The following is an 18,169-nucleotide window of genomic DNA, read 5'->3' as shown; positions in this document are numbered from 1 at the left end:
GGCAGGGCAGGGTAGGGTTGAACAGGGTAAGAGAGAGGATAGGGCAGGTAAGGTCAGGGTCGGATAGAGCAGGGAAGGGAAGACAAGGTATGGTTGAGTAGAACAGGGAGGGGAGGACTGGGCAAGGACAGCAAGGGAAGGGCATGGATGGTAGGTATGGGGTACTAATAAGTATTGTATCCCTTAGTTTCAGCCGTGACAACTGTGTGAATGTGTGCGTGTGTCAGATATTTACATCATTCTGCTGCTCAAGTCTTGGAACACAGCACCATCACACTACACACTGCCTGATATCCACAAAGTCTGCAGAACAGCTGACATTGATGAACATGACTGACAGATGCTGCATTTAGAGGTGTGACGAAATTAGTGGCATGTACACCACTTGCTCAGGTAAAAGAATCATTGCGGCTTATTTATCTGACATGCCGTGACTCACCTTTACTCCACCACACCACAACCCCCTCCTCCTCCCCTCCCTTCCCCTGCACACTGTAACACACAATTTCTACATAAATTTATTCCAGTACTACAGAATGTCTGGCTAAGATCTGGACACAAATACACATCTTTTGTTTTCACTCCCTATTGCAATCATAAATCCAAGGAGTGTGGGAGGCAAAAGCTTTCCCTTATCTAATTAACAGTTTCAGTTAAGTCTTATATGCATTGTTCATTAAGGGGAGCTGTCTTTCTAGTGCATTTGTTTTCTTATGTACATCACTCATTGAAGGCACTACGGTCAGTTGAGTTTACAGTCGTTACAAACACAAACAAATATTGGGACACTGACTTACAGTATTACTGACGTATACAAATAAAACCGTCGTCTGAGAAACATTTACGAAAATGTACACGTGGAGATATTTGTAAATCTCCGTTAAAGCTTCATTCAGCACGGGTTTAGTAACAACATCTAGAGTCACGGCACACTACGTTGGCCCAGAAGCCTTGCCCCCTCCCTCGCATTCTGGCTGTGATGCTGTGAGACATGGAGCCCCATCCTACCAAGAAGTTTCTGCAGCCTGCAAGTATGACCTCAAGTCAAGCCAGAAATTAACTTTGTCAAAAACATCCAAATATCTTGGGTCAATCAAGCCTGAACACATGGAGGAGTACAGGAAGATGATGGGAACACCAGCAGTAATGAGCCACATAATGTGGGCTGGCAGAGTATGTCACCAGAGCCTTGACTCTTATTTCAAATGGCAGCCTCTCTAAAGAATGGTAAGACTTGTTGTATTTCATAAAGCATTATTGTATATATTCCTTCTCATTATGGACACGTAGCTCATGTTTTCAGTGATTACTACTAACATTGCTCTTTAATAATTTCTGGAAATGTGGACACTTTTTGGGGGAAGTCATAGGGACAAGTGTCAAAAGAAATAAGAGCATGTTAGCCAAGTGTAAAAGTCTGTTACAAGAAAGTAATTACATCTAGAGATTTGGTTGCAGAAGACGGAAATGTTTTCAGGAATATGGAAAAGTAATGGCATGCTGGAGCATGTGCTTAAGCCGCCATTAAAGTTGCCTGGCAATTAGTTCCACAACTAGAAATAAAGCTACATCCCCCTCCCCCCATTGTAACATTGATACCTAACTCCACCCTCCTTTCATCCAACCAATCAGCTCTTGCAGCTTTGGAAGAGGTGGAGGGGAGGGGGGGGGGGGGCTTCTGGACCAATCTAGTGTACGGTGACTATAATAAATATATTTAGGTAGACAAAGTCTTCACAGTACCAGGATGTCATCGCCCCAGCGGTAACAACAACAACAGCAAATAATGGATAGTATTTACAACATTTCCCAATAGATCTTTTTGTTCAGGTGTATCACTGTAAGATGAGTTAGAATAATGCGTTCATAAAAAAAAAAAAAAATAAAAAAAAATAAATAAAAAAAAAATCATTGAGGAAAACCGTGAGTCATTCTGTCTCGTCAGATCAATATTGCGCCTCATGACGGCGTGAGATGAAACCCTTCCACCAGCACCCACAAGAGCAGCCCGATGGAGGACCCACAACACAGAGGTAGGGCTGCCACCACCAGCCAACTAGTCTCCTAAGCCCTTCCCTCTGCCTGGAGTCATCACCGTTTGGCTAAGGTTAATTCTTCTGTCTGGTAGAAAAATATTACATGAACCACAAAATATTGATCTCTTAATAACTGATGTGAAATGAGACCAAAGTTATAGTTGATAGTAAGATAATAAGTAGGGAGTGAGGTAGATGGGCAAGAGTTAAGGATTAGGGTAGAAGGTAAGGGAGGGGGAGAGGGCTTAAGAAATGGGTAGATGAGAGAGGAGACCGGGCTCACGAACTGGGAAGGGGATGAGGGAGAGGGGTTTGGGCTAGGCAGACTGGGTAGAGGGTGACGGAGGGGGCAGAGCTTCAAGGAGTTGGTGATGGGGGAGGGGGTGGCAGAGCATAGGGGACTAAAGTCTGTTCACTTAAGTCCAACCCAGGCTGACAACATAAACCTAAGTGTGTTTACAAGCCGAGTGCTGATTGGCTATTGCTATGGCTTCCAAGTTTTCTTTAACCTCTGTTTGTGTTTATCTCACGCAACACTCTCTGCTAATCTGCACTGTGCTTACGAACACGCTTAGGTTTATGTTGTCAGCTTAGGTCAGACTTAAGTGAACGGACTATATAGTTGGCTGGCACCAATTATAATAAAGAAGAATATACATAGCTGCCCTTGACCACAGGAAGACGAGTAAAGGAGACCATGTACCAAATTTCTGTTCCTCACTTGCTCTTCCTGCTGGTGATGATACACAACTACCCGAGTTAGTGGAGCTGTGGTGGGCGCAGCAGCTCAGTGGGGCTTGGGTACGTGGCCGTCGACGTAGAAGTTCCGCGTGGCCTTAGGCAGTGTGAGGGTCATGCCATCAAGCTCTTTGGTGAGGATGATCTGGCAGCCTGGGGGGTGGAAGGAAAGGGAGGGTTCAGCACAGGACAATACAGGGAACAAGAGACAGTAAGAAGGAAAGGGAGGGTTCAGCACAGGACAATACAGGGAACAAGAGACAGTAGGAAGGAAAGGGAGGGTTCAGCACAGGACATTACAGGGAAAGACAGGGAGAGGAATGTTCAGGTAAAGTTTGGGGCATATGCTTTAACTGCACATGGCTTTGGTGTTAATATCCATCGCATTAGTCCTTGAGCTTGTGGGATACAGGACCAGTGTTACATTAAGGTTACCAAAGTTTACCTCCAGGTACCTTGAAATGTTTGAGAATATTGGCCTTCTACACCCATATTTGATAAGGTTTTCTTTTGTAGAAGTTCTGGGCATTTCCACAGGTAGATTTTTTTTTTTTTTTTTTACAGCACAGGAAGCAACTCAATGGGAACAAAAAGAAAGTGTAGAAAAAAAGACTTATGAGCCTCGTGATAGTATGACAAGGCTTATGCACTATGAATGTGACAAATACTAATGAGAAGAATCTCCTTAAAGGTTGCTAGATATATTTGTTATGAGAGCCAAAAGCATCTGAGAATAGGATCTTAGCATAGTTCAAGGACCAACAGGCATCCTCACCCAGTCTGGAATTGTCCTTGAGGAAGACAGCGAGGTCCAGCATGTCCTCCTCCTCCTCCACAGGCTCGGACAGGCAATCAGTGTAGTCTTTATCCACATACACGTGACAAGTGCTGCACGCCAGGGAGGCCTCGCACGCACCTGACACACAGAGGAACAAAGGGTAAAGGCATGGATATAATACTTTACTCTGGGGCTTTAATTACATACATATGGGTTTTCAAGGGCAGTCAAGTTGGTAAGATAACTGATGAAAAGGTGGTCTGGAGGATAATTAAGGGGCTATTACACTGGGCAAATTTTCCGTGGATCTTCAGTCAAACCACGATTTCCGCTGGCGTGGTTCTCATTTGTTTCTTGGTATTGCTGCTGCTGATGATGGTGAGTAATACCGCCGTCATTCAAGGAACTCTACCGTAGCTTTGGAAGATCGTGGACATGTCAGAAAACCCCGGAAATATGAGAACCACACCAGCGGAAATTGTGGTTTGACTGAAGATCCACAGAAAATTTGCCCAGTGTAATAGTCCCTTAAAGGTGCAGATACTATAGTTTACTTTGGAGTTCTATATTTGTAAGGGTTTTCATGGACAGCAAAGTTGTTATGATAGACTAAGGAAAGGATGAATAGGAAGGACAGAGAGTAAAGGCCCAGATTCAATAGTTTACTTCAGGGCTTCATAATTATACGTACTTAGGGTTTTCAATTTTTGCCAGTAAGTTGTTAAGATGGACTAAAGAAAGGATGAAAAGTAATGCTGTGACGTAAAAATTCTGGGCCTAAACAGAAGCTACAAAAGATAGAGCAGAATGGAGAGCAGTCATTAAGAAAACAAGACTAATATGAAATTTACCTGACAGACCCCTTCCAAAATATTCTCATTCTGGTTAAAGTCACCAATGAAACACGTGGGTAAGGATATCAGTAAAAGTCTCTCTCTCTTGGCATACCTTCCAGCTCAATGTCGTAGCGGTGGGCCAAGTACATCACGTTGTCCCCAATCTTGCCGCGAACGGGGATCTTTTTGCCGCTGCGGTCGATGAAGGTTATGTTGACGCTGCCGAGACAAAGGTGTGTTAGGTGATGGAGATGGGTTATTTAGGGGGACAAAAGTTATGGCGGTAGTTGTGGAAGTAGTAGTAAAGTAGCGGTAATAGGAGAAAATGTAGTAGTAGAGCAAATAGTAGTAGTGGTAGTAGTAGTAGTAGAGAAAATAGTAGTAGTAACAGAAATAAAAGTAGCAGTAGAAGTTTCATCCATTAAGGCATGATAAAGATTCTGCTCTCAATTAATATTAACTTAAATAACAATCAGAAGTTGCATAATGTAATTTTCTATAATGCTGCAGGAAAAGCAAGTTCAATTACAGAAGAACCACATTTATCTTTACATTGCAACATACCAATTTTAACTAATGTGGTTCCTCTCTGGCCTTATAAATAATCATAAGAAGAACCTGAAGCGTTTGATAATACCAGTCTTGGCCTCCGAATAATCACTAAGTAATCAAATTCAATGATATTATAGTTGCATCAGTGTTAAGGATGTTGCCATGCCTATAATCACTCACACTTCCTCCTCTGACTTGGGGTCCTGCCATTCGTACTCGCCAGTCTGAAGACCTGAAATGGGAGGAGTATGTGTTAACTCTTAGACGGCAGCAGTATTTGAAGAGTAGCTCCCCAAAAAATGAACCGTCAATATACAGTCACTGCTGACCTTAGGACCGTAGCATAAATATATTTAAACTATTGTCTATGTATAGATTCTACCGCAATCTGGAAGTGTTGTTATATTTCTGCCATACAAAACTTACTGACTGAATTTTGGACCGTCTGCATTGTATATACTTTCACCGCTGCCTAAGGGTTAATGTGTCGAGCAAGGCTGCTGGTCACTACACACACCTCAACAGGGCAGGCTCAAACTATCCTGGACCTAAAGAAGGACAATGGACTGGAAAGGAATGATGGACCAACATGACTGTATCTTGGGTCCATTTTATTGAACTCTTCAGACCCTTAGTAAATATAGGTAATTGTGGAGACTGACTCCGCGCCTCCAAAATACGATATTACGCCTCCATATTATAGTTAAGGGACAAAATACATGTCCCTCAACCATAATATGAGGGTGCAAGTACTTAAAAGTAAAGAAAAAGGCCTAATCCCCTTCCCCTAATGAACTTGGGGGACCTGTGGGAAATCGGGGTTTGTGGGTGGAGGAGCATATTTAAACTACTCGAACTGAACTTTACATAACCTGACCTCTAACGGGTCAGGGTCAGGGGGGATGTATGCGCCGGTAAAACTAGAGAAGTACAACAGTATGTGAGACCTTGGAAAGGTTATTATTCTCGTGGGGGTAATATTGGAGGCGCATAGTAAATCTCCATATAAACCTAAATATATTTAATTAGGCTCTTGTGGAAGTTGCCAGGGTTTCCATGGGTGGTTTAATTTTTCTTCTTTTGACATGTAACACTTTGTATCGCTTCTTAGGTCCTCCTCCTCTTGGTCCTCTCTTTTGTTTATTCACACACTTTGCTTTTCAATGGTACTGTATAACCTGACTTTCCTCACTGCAATACACTATCGCACCATGACCCTGGCGGTAGTTCTGCAAGTCTTCCACACAGTGAACGGGAAAAACATTCATGACAACCCGACGTGGCTCCTCATTGGCCTTATAAATAGTCATAACAAGAACCTGAAGTGTTTAATAATACCAGTTTGATAATACCCCTCCAGAAATTGGCCTCTCTTTTGAGATCACTTCTCTTTACTCTTGTATGGGAGCAGTGAATATCAGGCTCTTTTTCATTTTTTTCCCCTTGAGCTGCTTCTTTTGCTGTAAAAAAAAAAAAGTCTCGGCCTCTAAATAATATATATAATCCTTAAGTAATCCAGTCAGCCCAGGGCCCCCCTCGCCGCCCCTCCCAGCGCGGCTCACCTGGCGTGGTCGTGAGGCAGCGCTGCACCAGCCTCCTCTGCGGCCGCGGCAGGATGGCGTAGGTCCTGGCGGGAAGGCGACCGCGCGTGAGGGCCGCCACACACAGCCCGGCGCCCCGCACGGCCAGGGAGCGCGCCATGCCGGGAGGTCAGGAGGTTTGTTGACGTTCACCACAAGACGGATTCTCGCGTTCGTGTCTGCCGTGTTTATATTGTTTTCTCCTAAGTATCCATGTCTGAGTATGTTTAGCCGCCTAGAAAACAGGTTATGAATAAAATAATCAATGACAAGGGCTTATATATAGATTCAGAATAAGTAGTAGTAGTAGTAATAGTTTATTGACTGTACAAGGGAGGATTTGAAGTATTTTTTTCTCGTAGTAGTAGTAGTTTGTAGTAGTAGTAATAGTTTATTGGTGACTGTACAATAAGGGAGGAGGGCAGTACCTGCCGGGCTCCCCCTAGAGGGCAATAAGAAAATAAAATGAGGGAACTGTCGTGCTTCATTTGTATTATTCCTAATTTTAAGTATCCATGCTTGACTATCTCTGTCTAAAAAAAAATGATGTAAATAAAATGATGAATAACAAGGGTTAAAACGGTCAATCTAAAGTAGTGCCAAATCATGAATATTTCACTTGTCACTTGTGAATGTCAGTTTGTTATGGTGGAGGCGAGCGTCTGGCGGCGGCACTTATAAGCCTTTTCCGGCGTGTTTATCCATCCCACGACTCAGCACAGAGCCTTTGAGTGTAGTGCTGACCTGCTGAGGCTGTGCTGGTCCCCCGTGCTGAGTGAGGGCGGCGGCGGGAGGGGGGCCGAGGCTGGGCTGGCCGGCACACACACACACACACACGCACCCTACGCTGTTAGTACCGAGGCACCATGGACGTCGGGGAGCTGCTGTCCTTCAAGGTGCGTCGGTGGCAGGGAGTTTAAGGAATCCTGGGTTTGTTGTCTAGGGGCGGCCGAGGGTCAGGGGACACTCAATGCAAGGGGGGCGGCCTGCTGTCTTTTATTTATTTAATTTTTTTTTTTTTACTAATTCTTATGGATTATTGGAACTATTTTATAATGTCTTGTATTTTTTTGTTTGACAGGTTAAGTGCAATTAAGAGTTGTTAGAGGTTTTAAGTTTTTTTTCTTTTATTTTCTGAATCTTGTGCTTCGTGATTTTTTTTTTGTCCTTTTTTGTATTTGAGTGATTATTTTAATGGATAAAATGGTGATGGATAGACAGACAGCCGTGAAATTTAGAAACTGAGAATGGACAAACTTTTATAATTTGATGTACCGTACCTTGTTTATGTATTTAATACTTTTGTAAGTTTGTCAATAAACTAACTAACTAACTAACTATATTGCTGTGGGGATCTGAGAAGGTTTGGAGGATGTTCTAGGGCTGAGCTGTGTGATACTTTAATTTATAGATGTTGATTGTGTTGCCGGTAACACTGAAGTTTAGGACCAGTGTGTGTTTAACCACGTAGACAATTTTTTCTCTGATGCATTTATATGTTTTATATAATCTAACATGCATTTCCCCTAGAAATGCTTAGTTTTCCCCCTCCCACCTTCCTTGCTTTGGTGAGGAATAAAGGAAAATCATATATAAAAAAAAGTAATCCAACTTATCAAATTTTGAAATAATTATCAGCCACTTAACGTCAAGTAATGACTGAAATTTTGACAAATTTTCAGAAAATTTTTGACATTCATTTGCAGTACCTATTCATGGGGTTCGAAAGGGTTAAAATAATGGTACCGTATAGAGATTTTTGCAGGTAAAAATCACCTTTGGAATAATGGTCTGAAACTTCACTATATTACCATAATGCTTGAATAGTTAAACAGGTATAACACATGCATAAAAAAAGATTAACTATTACAAATAATTTTGATGTAATCTATAATTTTAAGTCTTGCTTTCATATATATTTACCTTTCCTTGTCTCTCTTCACTGTTAGCCGGAGATGGCGGTGAAGCGCGGGCCAGAGGAGGAGGAGGAGGAGCGGGAGCGTCCGGGCAGGAAGAGGAGTCGCCTGGAGATGAGGGGGCTGGGGGGCCACACGGGGCTGCCTCCGCCACCGAACCACCACCACCACCACCACCAGCTGCCAGTGCCCTCAGCTAAGACACGCCAGATTGTGGAGGAGAAGCTGCAGCAACTTGATGAGCAGGAGGACCCCGAAGAAGTGAGTGTGTGTGTGTGTGTGTGGTGATTTACTGTTTTGTTTTATCTGCAAGTCATAGGCTGGTCAATCTCTCTTATCAGTCTATATTATCTGTAATATCTTTTGACACCTTTAGCACTTTGGGAATAGTTTAAAGTGTGAAATGATAATAGATGAAGTATCACATATGACAATTGATAACACGTTTCACTTTTTTCTGCCCTCCATTTATAGCACCATGATTCACTGCCCCCTCCTTCATCCTACAGTTAAGAATGTTCTTTTTAAAATATTCATTGTTAGTCAGATGATTTACTTATGCTACCTTCCAAGTATGTACTCCACCCACTGTCCCTTTTTTTTTTTACATTTATTTTTTATCCTGCTCCTTGCTGTCCCTCATAAAATGGATTATTATGGTATCAGTGTCATTATTCCCTCCTACCACTATCATCCTGCCAAATACATGGATTACCCTGACCGTTAATATTGCTGTTCCTCCTCTTCCCTCTTTCCCTTTGTTCCTGGGTAAGGCGGACGGCCCAATGGATGAGGTCAAGCTGAAGAAGATGATCCTCAGCTTTGAGAAGAGAGTGCTCAAGAACCAGGAGCTGAGAATCAAGTTCCCGGATGACCCACGGAAGTATGTCGGAGAGAGAGAGAGAGAGAGAGAGAGAGAGAGAGAGAGAGAGAGAGAGAGAGAGATATTCATTATATTCATTCATGTATTGGTTTTCACTTTATTATCTGCTATATAACAATTTTTGGTTCATAAATTCATGCTGGCCTTCATTATGCATTCATTCAATCATTAATTCACCTTCCCATTCTCTTTCTCTCCTTCCCTATTCCACAACCACCTATATTTTTGTGCTATATAAATTTTTAGCTTATATGTTGGTGTTAGTCATTATTATTCATTCATTCAAACATGGATTCAGTAACAATTATTTATGCATTTATTCAGCCTTATTCAGTCATCCTTTAATTCACTCAATCAATCCATCAATCAGTCATTCACTTCTCTCTCATTCCCTCTCTAAACCACCAACACTTCACTCCATCTCGGTTACTCCATCACTTCACCACACCACTAACTCCACCACTCACACCATCATCACTCCCCCACACCAACTCCATTACTCCACCAACTTCCGTCACTCCACCAACACTAACTCTTACCATCACACCACCTACACCATCATTCCATCACACCACCACTCCACCATCACCACCACAACCACCAACTCCTCTATAACTCCACAGGTTCATGGAGTCGGAGATCGAACTGAACGAGGCGGTGGAGGAGCTGCATGTTGTGGCCACCGTGCCGGAGCTCTACCCGGCGCTGGTGGAGCTCGGCACTGTCAAGACGCTGCTCTCCCTCCTCTCCCACGACAACACCGACATATCCATCGCCGTGGTGGATTTGCTGCAGGTGGGCTGATGCGTTTTGACTTGTTTTGTTTATATATTTATTCTTTTTATTGGAAGAGGTAGCTCAAGGGTAAAGAAAGGAACAAAAGATACAAAAAATCCCTCTTGGGGTTGGGTGGATAAAGAAAGCAATGAAAACGAAAGATAATGAGGAAGAAAGAGAAGAGGAGGGAAACAGTGCCAAAAATGATGACAATGAGAAGGAAAAAAGAAAAAAAAACTAAAGAAAAGAGGGAAATTGAAGAAAAGTATGAAAAAGAGATAAAGAAAATTGAAAGATAAAATAAAAGTCAAGTGTTTCCGTCAGTCTATTTGATTTTCTCTTTATTTAGTTTTCTTTCAGTCAATCTATGAAACGGACGATAATTTTAAGGATAACCAAACTATCTATTTAATTTTCTTTCAGTCAATCTATGAAATGGACGATAATTTTAAGGATAACCAAACTATCTATTTAATTTTCTTTCAGTCAATCTATGAAACGGATGATAATTTTAAGGATAACTGAACCTGTTTTTTCTCTATGACTCACCCTCTCCCTAACCTCCACTGCCACAGGAGATGACGGAGGTGGAGGAGCAGGAGGAGGACGAGAGCGGGGGAGCGGAGGCGTTGGTGGAGGCCCTGCTGGACGGTCAGGTGGTCACTATCCTGGTCCACAACCTCCAGCGGATGGACGAGACACACAAGGCGGAGGCGGATGGGGTTCACAACTCTTTAGGTGGGTGATGGTGGTAGTGGTGGTGGTAATAGGTGTTTTCAGTAATATTTTTTTTTTTTTTTTTTTTTTTTTTTAAGTAAAGGGAACATTTTTTTTTTTGCACTTGTCATTTTGTTTTATTTGTTTTCATTGTTTTGTCACTTTGTTTTATTTGTCTGTTTTTTATTGGTATAGTAAAGGAAATGGGTGTTTTATTTATTTGTTTTTATTGGTATAGTAAAGAAAATGGGAGCAAGGGATGAGTAGAAATAATATCAGCGTCCAGGACTATTATGTTTTTAAGGTATAAGAAGAAGGTGAAAAGGGCTGGTTATGGTGATACTGTATTTTTAGTGTTATTATTATCATTCATTATCTTGTCTGCATTATCACTTATCATTATCATTCATTATCTTGTCTGCATTATCACTTGTCTATCTCCTTGTTATCCTTATCATTGTAATCATTATTATTATTATTACTTGCCTTCCCTTCCTCTTCCTCCTCTTTTTCATCATCATACAGGAGCAGTGAGTAGCGGGCTTTTTTTTTTATTGTTTCCTTTTTTTCGTGCCCCTGTGCTGTCTCCTTTGCTGTAAAAAAAAAAAAAAAAAAAAAAAAAAAAAAAAAAAAAATCACTATTGTTGTTTTCTTCTTTTACTGTCCTCCTTCACTACTGCACCTTCACTCCCTCCATCATCACCATTCTTCACCATCACTCCTTCACCATCTTTCTTCACGACATTCTCTTTTTCATCATCAGTGTTATTGTTGTCTTCCTTCACCATTTCACCTTCACTCCCTCCACCACCACCATCCTTTACCATCTTTCTTCACCACTCTCCTTCACCACCATCCTTCACCCTCCATTATCACCTTCCATCACCACTCATCACCTCTCACCCACCATCGCCAGCCATCACCACCCTACATCCCTCACCCCTCACAGGCATTATCGAGAACCTGGCGGAGGTGCGACCGGAGATGTGCACGGAGGCGGGTCCTGGTGGTCTGCTGGCGTGGCTCCTCAAGCGCCTCCGTGCCAAGCTGCCCTTCGACGCCAACAAGCTCTACGCCTCGGAGATCCTCGCTATTTGCATCCAGAACAGCGAGGAGAACCGCCGCCTCCTCGGGGAGATTGACGGGATTGATGTCCTTCTGCAGCAGCTGGCCGTGGGTTGATCTTTGTTTGTTGTTTGTGTTATATGTTTGTTGATTCCCTCTTTTCCTACCCCATGGATTATTTTTGTTCCCTGTCTTTTTTGTTTTTTTGCTGATGTCTGTTATTTCTCCCTTTCCCTGCCCCATGGATTATTTTTGTTCCCTGTCTTTTTTGTTTTTTGTTTATGTCTTAATTCTCTCTTACCCTGCCCCATGGATTATTTTTGTTCCCTGTCTTTTTTGTTTTTTGTTTATGTCTTAATTCTCTCTTACCCTGCCCCATGGATTATTTTTGTTCCCTGTCTTTTTTGTTTTTTGTTTATGTCTTAATTCTCTCTTACCCTGCCCCATGGATTATTTTTGTTCCCTGTTTTTTTTGTTTTTTGTTTGTCTTAATTCTCTCTTACCCTGCCCCATGGATTATTTTTGTTCCCTGTCTTTTTTGTTTTTTGTTTGTCTTAATTCTCTCTTTCCCTGCCCCATGGATTATTTTTGTTCCCTGTCTTTTTTTGTTATTTGTTTATGTCTTAAATCCCCTTTTCCCACGTCCCATCGTAGACTTATTCACTGCTTTTTCTTTTTGTTTGTTTTGTTGTTATTGTTGTATGTCTGTTGATTTTCCCTTTCCCTGCCCTATACTGTTTTATTTTCTTTCATTTTTGTTGTTTTATTGTAGGTCTTTTTCCCTTTCAATAGATTGTTTCATTCTCTGTCCTTGTTTTTTGTTGTAAATCTTATTCTCCCTTTTCTTATCAGGTATACAAACATCACTTTATTTCCCCTTCATTCCTAACATCACCATCCTTCATCACCCTTCATTTTTTCCCCCAGGTGTTCAAGCGTCACGACCCGGCTACCAGTGAGGAGCAGGAGATGATGGAGAACCTGTTTGACACCCTCTGTGCCTGCCTCATGCTCAACAACAACAGGGAGCTCTTCCTTAAGGGCGAGGGGCTGCAGCTCATGAACCTTATGCTGAGGTGAGGCAGGGAGGGAGGGAGAGCAGAGTGAAGTGGAGAAAGCAGTTGGTGGGTAATGTGCTGTAAAGGGGAGAGCATACAGGGGGATGAGAGGAGACAGAGGGAAGGAGGAGAAAAAGAGGAGGAGGTAGAGAAGGAAAGGGTGAGAGGCAGCAGTGATGGTGGTAATGGAGGATTCTCAGATAAGTCTTCTTTTTCTCTTCTTCTTTTCACTTTTCGTTTTCTCTGTTTTGTTTTTTATGTTTATTTTGCTTTCCTATTTCTTTCTTTCCTTCTCCGTTTTTATGTCTTCTATGTTTTCCTGTTTTATTTATTTAGTTAGTTTTTTGTCCTTATTTCTGTTTGCTTGTCTACTATCTTGGTTTCTCTCATCATTACTTTTTTTTTTACAGCTAAGGAAACAGCTCAAGGGCAACAAAGAAAAAGGTGTAAAAAAAAAATAGCCCGCTAATCGCTGTTCCCACAAAGACAAAAGTAATAAGTGGCCAAAAGAGAGGTCAATTTCAGGAGGAGGAGTTTACCTCTTCAGCAATGCCTTAAGCAGGACTGAACCTCTGATCTTATTCATTACCATCCATATCACCATCGTCATCACTCCCTACCCACAGAGAGAAGAAGCTGTCCCGGAACGGAGCGCTGAGGGTGCTGGACCACGCACTGACAGGACCTGAGGGCGCGGACAACTGCAACAAGTTCGTGGAGATCCTGGGCCTGCGCACCATCTTCCCGCTGTTCATGAAGACCCCGGGGAAGCACGGCAAGAAGGGCCTCACTAAGGATCAGGTGAGGAGGGCGGGGCGGCAAGGAGGAGGTAGAGACAGAGGGGGTGACGAGGAAGGTGGAACGAAGCAGTAGGGAGGAAGCAGAGGAAGAAGGAAGATGTGCAGTGGAGCAGGAAGTGAGAAAATGGAAGGGACGAGGTTATGTAAAGCGGAAGGAGGGAGTCTTGTAACAGGGTAGTAGGAAGGGAGGAGATAGAGAAAGGTGGAGGCTGTGTAGTGAGACAGGGAAGGGAGGGTGTGTTGTGACAGGATATCAGGAAGAGAAGAAAACAAGGAGAAGAAGAGTAAGTTAAGAGGATAGGGCTGGGCTGAGTAAAAAAAAAGTCCTCGAATTGGATTTTGAAAGCGTTTCCATGACTGCTGAAGGTTTGTAGAAAAGATATATAAAGAGATAGTGATGTTTCATAAAGTAGGTAATGAGATACTGGCACGGTACTAAAATCAATCTTTACCTAGGGCTGGGTTACAGGGAGTGCTATGACAGGGTAGCAAAAAGAGAAAAATAGGGAAGAGAAAAGTAATAAAGTGGATAGGTGGCAGGGAGTGTAGAAGGTATGAAGGATTGAAAGAAAGGTGGGCAGGGTAGAGAGACACCACCCACCCCCATCACCACCACCTTCATCACCACCTTCACCCCCCACCAGCACGAGGAGCACGTCATCTCCATCATCGTGTCGCTGCTCCGTAACTGCCGGCCCAACCAGAGGACGCGACTGCTCAACAAGTTCACGGAGAATGACCACGAGAAGGTCGACCGCCTGCTGGAGCTCCACTTCAAGTACCTGGAGAAGGTCCTCGCCACTAACTACGCTCTGGAGGAACAGGCCAAGGTAGGGGGGTGAGGGAGGGAGTGCATAGAGGAAGAAGAAGAATGAATAAAGTAAATCAAGGGGGCATACACTATAGCTTCCTTCATCTGTACTTCCTCATGCCTACAACAAGAGGAGAGTATCAGGACACCTCTCCTCCCGAAATTGACCTCTCTTTTGGCCACTCCTCTTCACTCTTTTTTTATAGGAGCAGTGATTTGTGGGCTTTTTTTTATTATAGTTTTCTTTTTTGGGGGGTCCTTTATCAGTTTCCTTTGCTGTAATAAAAAGAAAAAAAAGCTGCATATAGCCTCGGTACTCATCTCTATGGCATTAGCCCGTGAGCCTTTGGTGGTGTATAAAAGAATAAGAATAAAGAGCATAGTAAATAATAAAGAACAAGAAAAATGCCATTCATGTTGCCAAAACTTTTACTGACACCAAATCATTAAATGTCTACTTTCTTCATCACCATTACAATATCACAACCAACATTACTCACTTGTCAGAGTACCACACCAAGCAATAATAACCTCTTCCAAAACCAAACAACCTAACCTAACTAAATTCCAAACCACTACAACTAAATCATACCAAAACCAACACCTTAATACCACACCAGTCAACAACAGGCTGTCCTAAAAAATATAAGAGAAAAATATCTTAACATTTCCTATCCCCCACCAGCAAAAAAAGAAATAAGGGGAGGGAAAAAAAGCTTAACCTCTACTGTCCCCCATCAGCAAATAAAAAAATAAGGATAGAAAAAAGCTTAACCACTACTATCCCATGATGAAAACAACAAGGAAAGAAAAAAAAAAAATCATCCTAACCTCCTATCCCCCATGTGACAAAAACAACCCCTACCCCCAAAGAAAAAAAAAAACAAAAACAAACCTAACCCCTTCTTTCCCCGTTACCAGGCAGAGAACCTTAGCGAGGACGAGCAGTACCTTCGGCGTCTAGATGGTGGCTTGTTCACGCTGCAGCTGGTGGACCACATCATGCTGGACGTGTGCTCTACGGGGCCGCCCTCCATCAAGCGGCGCGTGCTCAAGATCCTCAACCTGCGCAACGCCTCCGTCAAGACCATCAAGAACATCATGAGAGGTGAGCGGGAGAGGGGGGGGAGGAGGAGAGGGAGGGAGGGATTTTGTAGGAGGGAGAAATTAGAGAGATGGAGTGTTTTATTGTATTTTTTGTTTTTATTTTTATATGTTTGTGTGTGTTTTTGTATGGAAGGGGGAGGAAGAGAGGGATGGAGGGGTATTGTGTGACTGGGAGAGGGAGAGAAAGTGAGTGTTTAGGGAGGGATGGAGGTGTTTTGTGTGACTGGGAGAGGGAGAGAAGGTGAGTGTATGGGAGAGGGAGGAAGAGAGGGATGGAGGGGTTTTGTGTGACTGGGAGAGGGAGAGAAAGTGAGTGTATGGGAGAGGGAGGAAGAGAGGGATGGAGGGGTATTGTGTGACTGGGAGAGGGAGAGAAAGTGAGTGTATAGGAGGGGGAGGAAGAGAGGGATGGAGGGGTTTTGTGTGACTGGGAGAGGGAGAGAAAGTGAGTGTATAGGAGGGGGAGGAAGAGAGGGATGGAGGGGTTTTGTGTGACTGGGAGAGGGAGAGAAGGTGAGTGTATAGGAGGGAAAGAGAGGGATGAAGGGGTTTGTGTATGTATGGGGAGAGGGAGGTAAGAGAGAGAGGGATGAAGGGGCTTTATGAGAAAAGGAAGAGGAAAAGAGGGATGGAGGAGGTTTGTGTGTGTCCTTGAGAAGTTAAACCCTTGCAATGCTTCTGTTAATTAAGTCAGTCATGAAAGGGAAAGGAAAGAGAGAGAGGGAGAGGGATGAAGGGGGTTTTCTGTGAGGGGAAGGAAAAGAGAGAGGGAGAGGGGGAGAAAGGGATTGAGGGAAACTGTGTGTGTTGGAAGGAAGGAAAAGAAGGAGGAGGGGTTTCGTATGAGTGTGTGGGAAGGGGAGGAAGAGAAGGATGGGGGGGGGGGTTGTGTGAGGGGAAGGGAGGGGGGGATGGTGTTGTGTCTGTAAGGAGGCAGGGAAGAATGGGATCAGGTTTCTATATATTATATTTTTTGCTTAAGTGTATCCTTGGGATGTAAAATTTTTGTTATGCTTCTTTAAGGCAATCATGAGAGTGAGTGAGTGAGGAGTGAGGTGGTGAGTGAGTGGAGGAGTGAGTGTGGAGGAGGAGGTGAGTGGTGAGTGAGGAGGGAGGTGAGGAGGGAGTGAGGGAGGGAGGGAGGAGGGAGGAGGAGGGAGGGAGTGAGGAGGAGGAGTGAGGTGGAGTGAGTGAGTGAGTGAGGGAGGAGGTGAGGAGTGAGTGGTGGTGGAGGTGAGGTGGTGAGGAGGAGGAGAGGGAGGGAGTGAGGAGTGAGTGGAGGTGGAGGTGGTGGGAGGAGTGAGGTGGAGTGAGGTGGAGTGAGGTGGAGTGAGTGAGTGAGTGAGGAGGTGAGTGAGTGAGTGGTGAGTGAGTGAGTGGTGAGTGAGAGTGAGGAGTGAGGTGGTGGTGGAGTGAGTGAGTGAGGTGGTGGTGGAGTGAGTGAGGTGAGGTGGTGGAGTGAGTGAGTGAGAGAGAGAGAGAGAGAGAGAGAGAGAGAGAGAGACGCAGTTATGTGTAAGCATGTCCTTGGGATATTAAACCTTTGTTATGCTTCTGTTGAGACAATTTCGAGAGGGGAGGAGAGGGAGGGAGGTGGTTTGTGTAAGATGGGCTTGAAATAGAAAGAGAGATGGCGAAAAGGGAGGAAAGGGTAAAGGAAAGTGAAGGGTAATGTGTGAGTGTGCATTGTGTGATCAAAATAACTACTGTACCACCATGATGCTTATTTAACCCGGTAGCAGCGGGGATCATGTTTCTTAATGGTCATTCCAAGCGAGAAAAATGAGAAAAAATCACCCCTCACTCAAACCATTTCATAATATATATCAAAGCATTTGTGATCAGGTATGTATCGTCTGTTTTGGGGGGTTTATATCATGGCACAAATTTGACCCATTGCTGCTACATGGTAAAGCCACAAATTTGGCCCGTCGCTACTACACGGTTAAAGAGCAAAAATTTGGCCTGTCGCTGCTACGGTAAAGCCACAAATTTGGCCCGTCGCTGCTTACGGAAACCAAAGTTGAACCAAATTTGCTATACCAAACAGGGTAAAAAAAAATCGTCTCTAGAGAGGAAAAAAGAAAGTGTGTGCATGTGGAGGAATGGTTGAGTTATGTTGGCTGGAAGAATGGAAGGACAGGCAGGGAGGGAGGAGGAAAAATAATGGGTAAAAATTGATATTTTCTAACAGGTAAGTCAGGTTTTGAGTGATTTATTTGGTCATGATCCCTGATTGTGCCATTACATGCATCACAGTAGATACATATTGTTATTTTAGCTGTAGTAGTGAAGTAGAGTAGACTAACACCCTTACCATACAAGCTCTCCCTTCCCTGGCCATTCCCTTGACATCATTTCCAAAAACATCAGTATGCCACACTCCGTCCCGTACAAGCTTTCCATGAGCCATTTTTACAAGATTATGGCTACATCTAACATAAAGTACGTCATCATTAGTAATAGTACGGTGTGAGTATGCCAAGAAAAAAAAGTAATAGTGATTGTATGTGGA

General features: G+C 43.4%; 2 protein-coding genes across 2 annotated transcripts in view; one reads left to right on the top strand and one right to left on the bottom strand.

Moving 5' to 3' along the window:
* Window positions 1-1,873: 1,873 nt before the first annotated feature.
* On the bottom strand, window positions 1,874-6,923 carry LOC127007759 (adrenodoxin-like protein 1, mitochondrial). Its single transcript, XM_050879042.1, has 5 exons — window positions 6,503-6,923; window positions 5,121-5,172; window positions 4,501-4,607; window positions 3,550-3,690; window positions 1,874-2,927 (listed from the first exon to the last, which is right to left on the bottom strand). The coding sequence occupies exons 1-5, from the start codon at window positions 6,639-6,641 to the stop codon at window positions 2,824-2,826; spliced, it is 543 nt and encodes a 180-aa protein (XP_050734999.1). The 5' UTR covers window positions 6,642-6,923; the 3' UTR covers window positions 1,874-2,823.
* A 210-nt stretch (window positions 6,924-7,133) lies between these two features.
* The window catches only part of LOC127007757 (beta-catenin-like protein 1), a 12,911-nt gene continuing 1,875 nt past the window's right edge, over window positions 7,134-18,169 (top strand). The window contains exons 1-10 of the mRNA XM_050879027.1: window positions 7,134-7,416; window positions 8,470-8,697; window positions 9,210-9,319; window positions 9,943-10,114; window positions 10,672-10,834; window positions 11,763-11,986; window positions 12,806-12,954; window positions 13,563-13,737; window positions 14,381-14,566; window positions 15,469-15,655. Of these exons, the coding sequence (XP_050734984.1) occupies window positions 7,387-7,416; window positions 8,470-8,697; window positions 9,210-9,319; window positions 9,943-10,114; window positions 10,672-10,834; window positions 11,763-11,986; window positions 12,806-12,954; window positions 13,563-13,737; window positions 14,381-14,566; window positions 15,469-15,655 (1,624 nt within the window). The 5' untranslated portion in view covers window positions 7,134-7,386. The remainder of the gene's footprint in view (window positions 7,417-8,469; window positions 8,698-9,209; window positions 9,320-9,942; window positions 10,115-10,671; window positions 10,835-11,762; window positions 11,987-12,805; window positions 12,955-13,562; window positions 13,738-14,380; window positions 14,567-15,468; window positions 15,656-18,169) is intronic.

The sequence above is a fragment of the Eriocheir sinensis genome, chromosome 36 (genome assembly GCF_024679095.1).
Source record: "Eriocheir sinensis breed Jianghai 21 chromosome 36, ASM2467909v1, whole genome shotgun sequence".
NCBI lineage: Eukaryota > Metazoa > Arthropoda > Malacostraca > Decapoda > Varunidae > Eriocheir > Eriocheir sinensis.
The sequence above is the reverse complement of the archived record's forward strand: the minus strand, read 5'-3'. Positions and strand labels throughout refer to the sequence as shown.

Excerpts from the sequence above, each read along its gene's own strand:
- LOC127007759 (XM_050879042.1), bottom strand. The coding sequence starts at position 6,641 with ATGGCGCGCTCCCTGGCCGTGCGGGGCGCCGGGCTGTGTGTGGCGGCC. Across the intron at positions 4,608-5,120 it reads CCCAAGTCAGAGGAGGAAGT|CGTCAACATAACCTTCATCG; the intron begins GTGAGTGATTAT and ends TTGTCTCGGCAG. Across the intron at positions 2,928-3,549 it reads CAAGGACAATTCCAGACTGG|GCTGCCAGATCATCCTCACC; the intron begins GTGAGGATGCCT and ends TCCACCCCCCAG.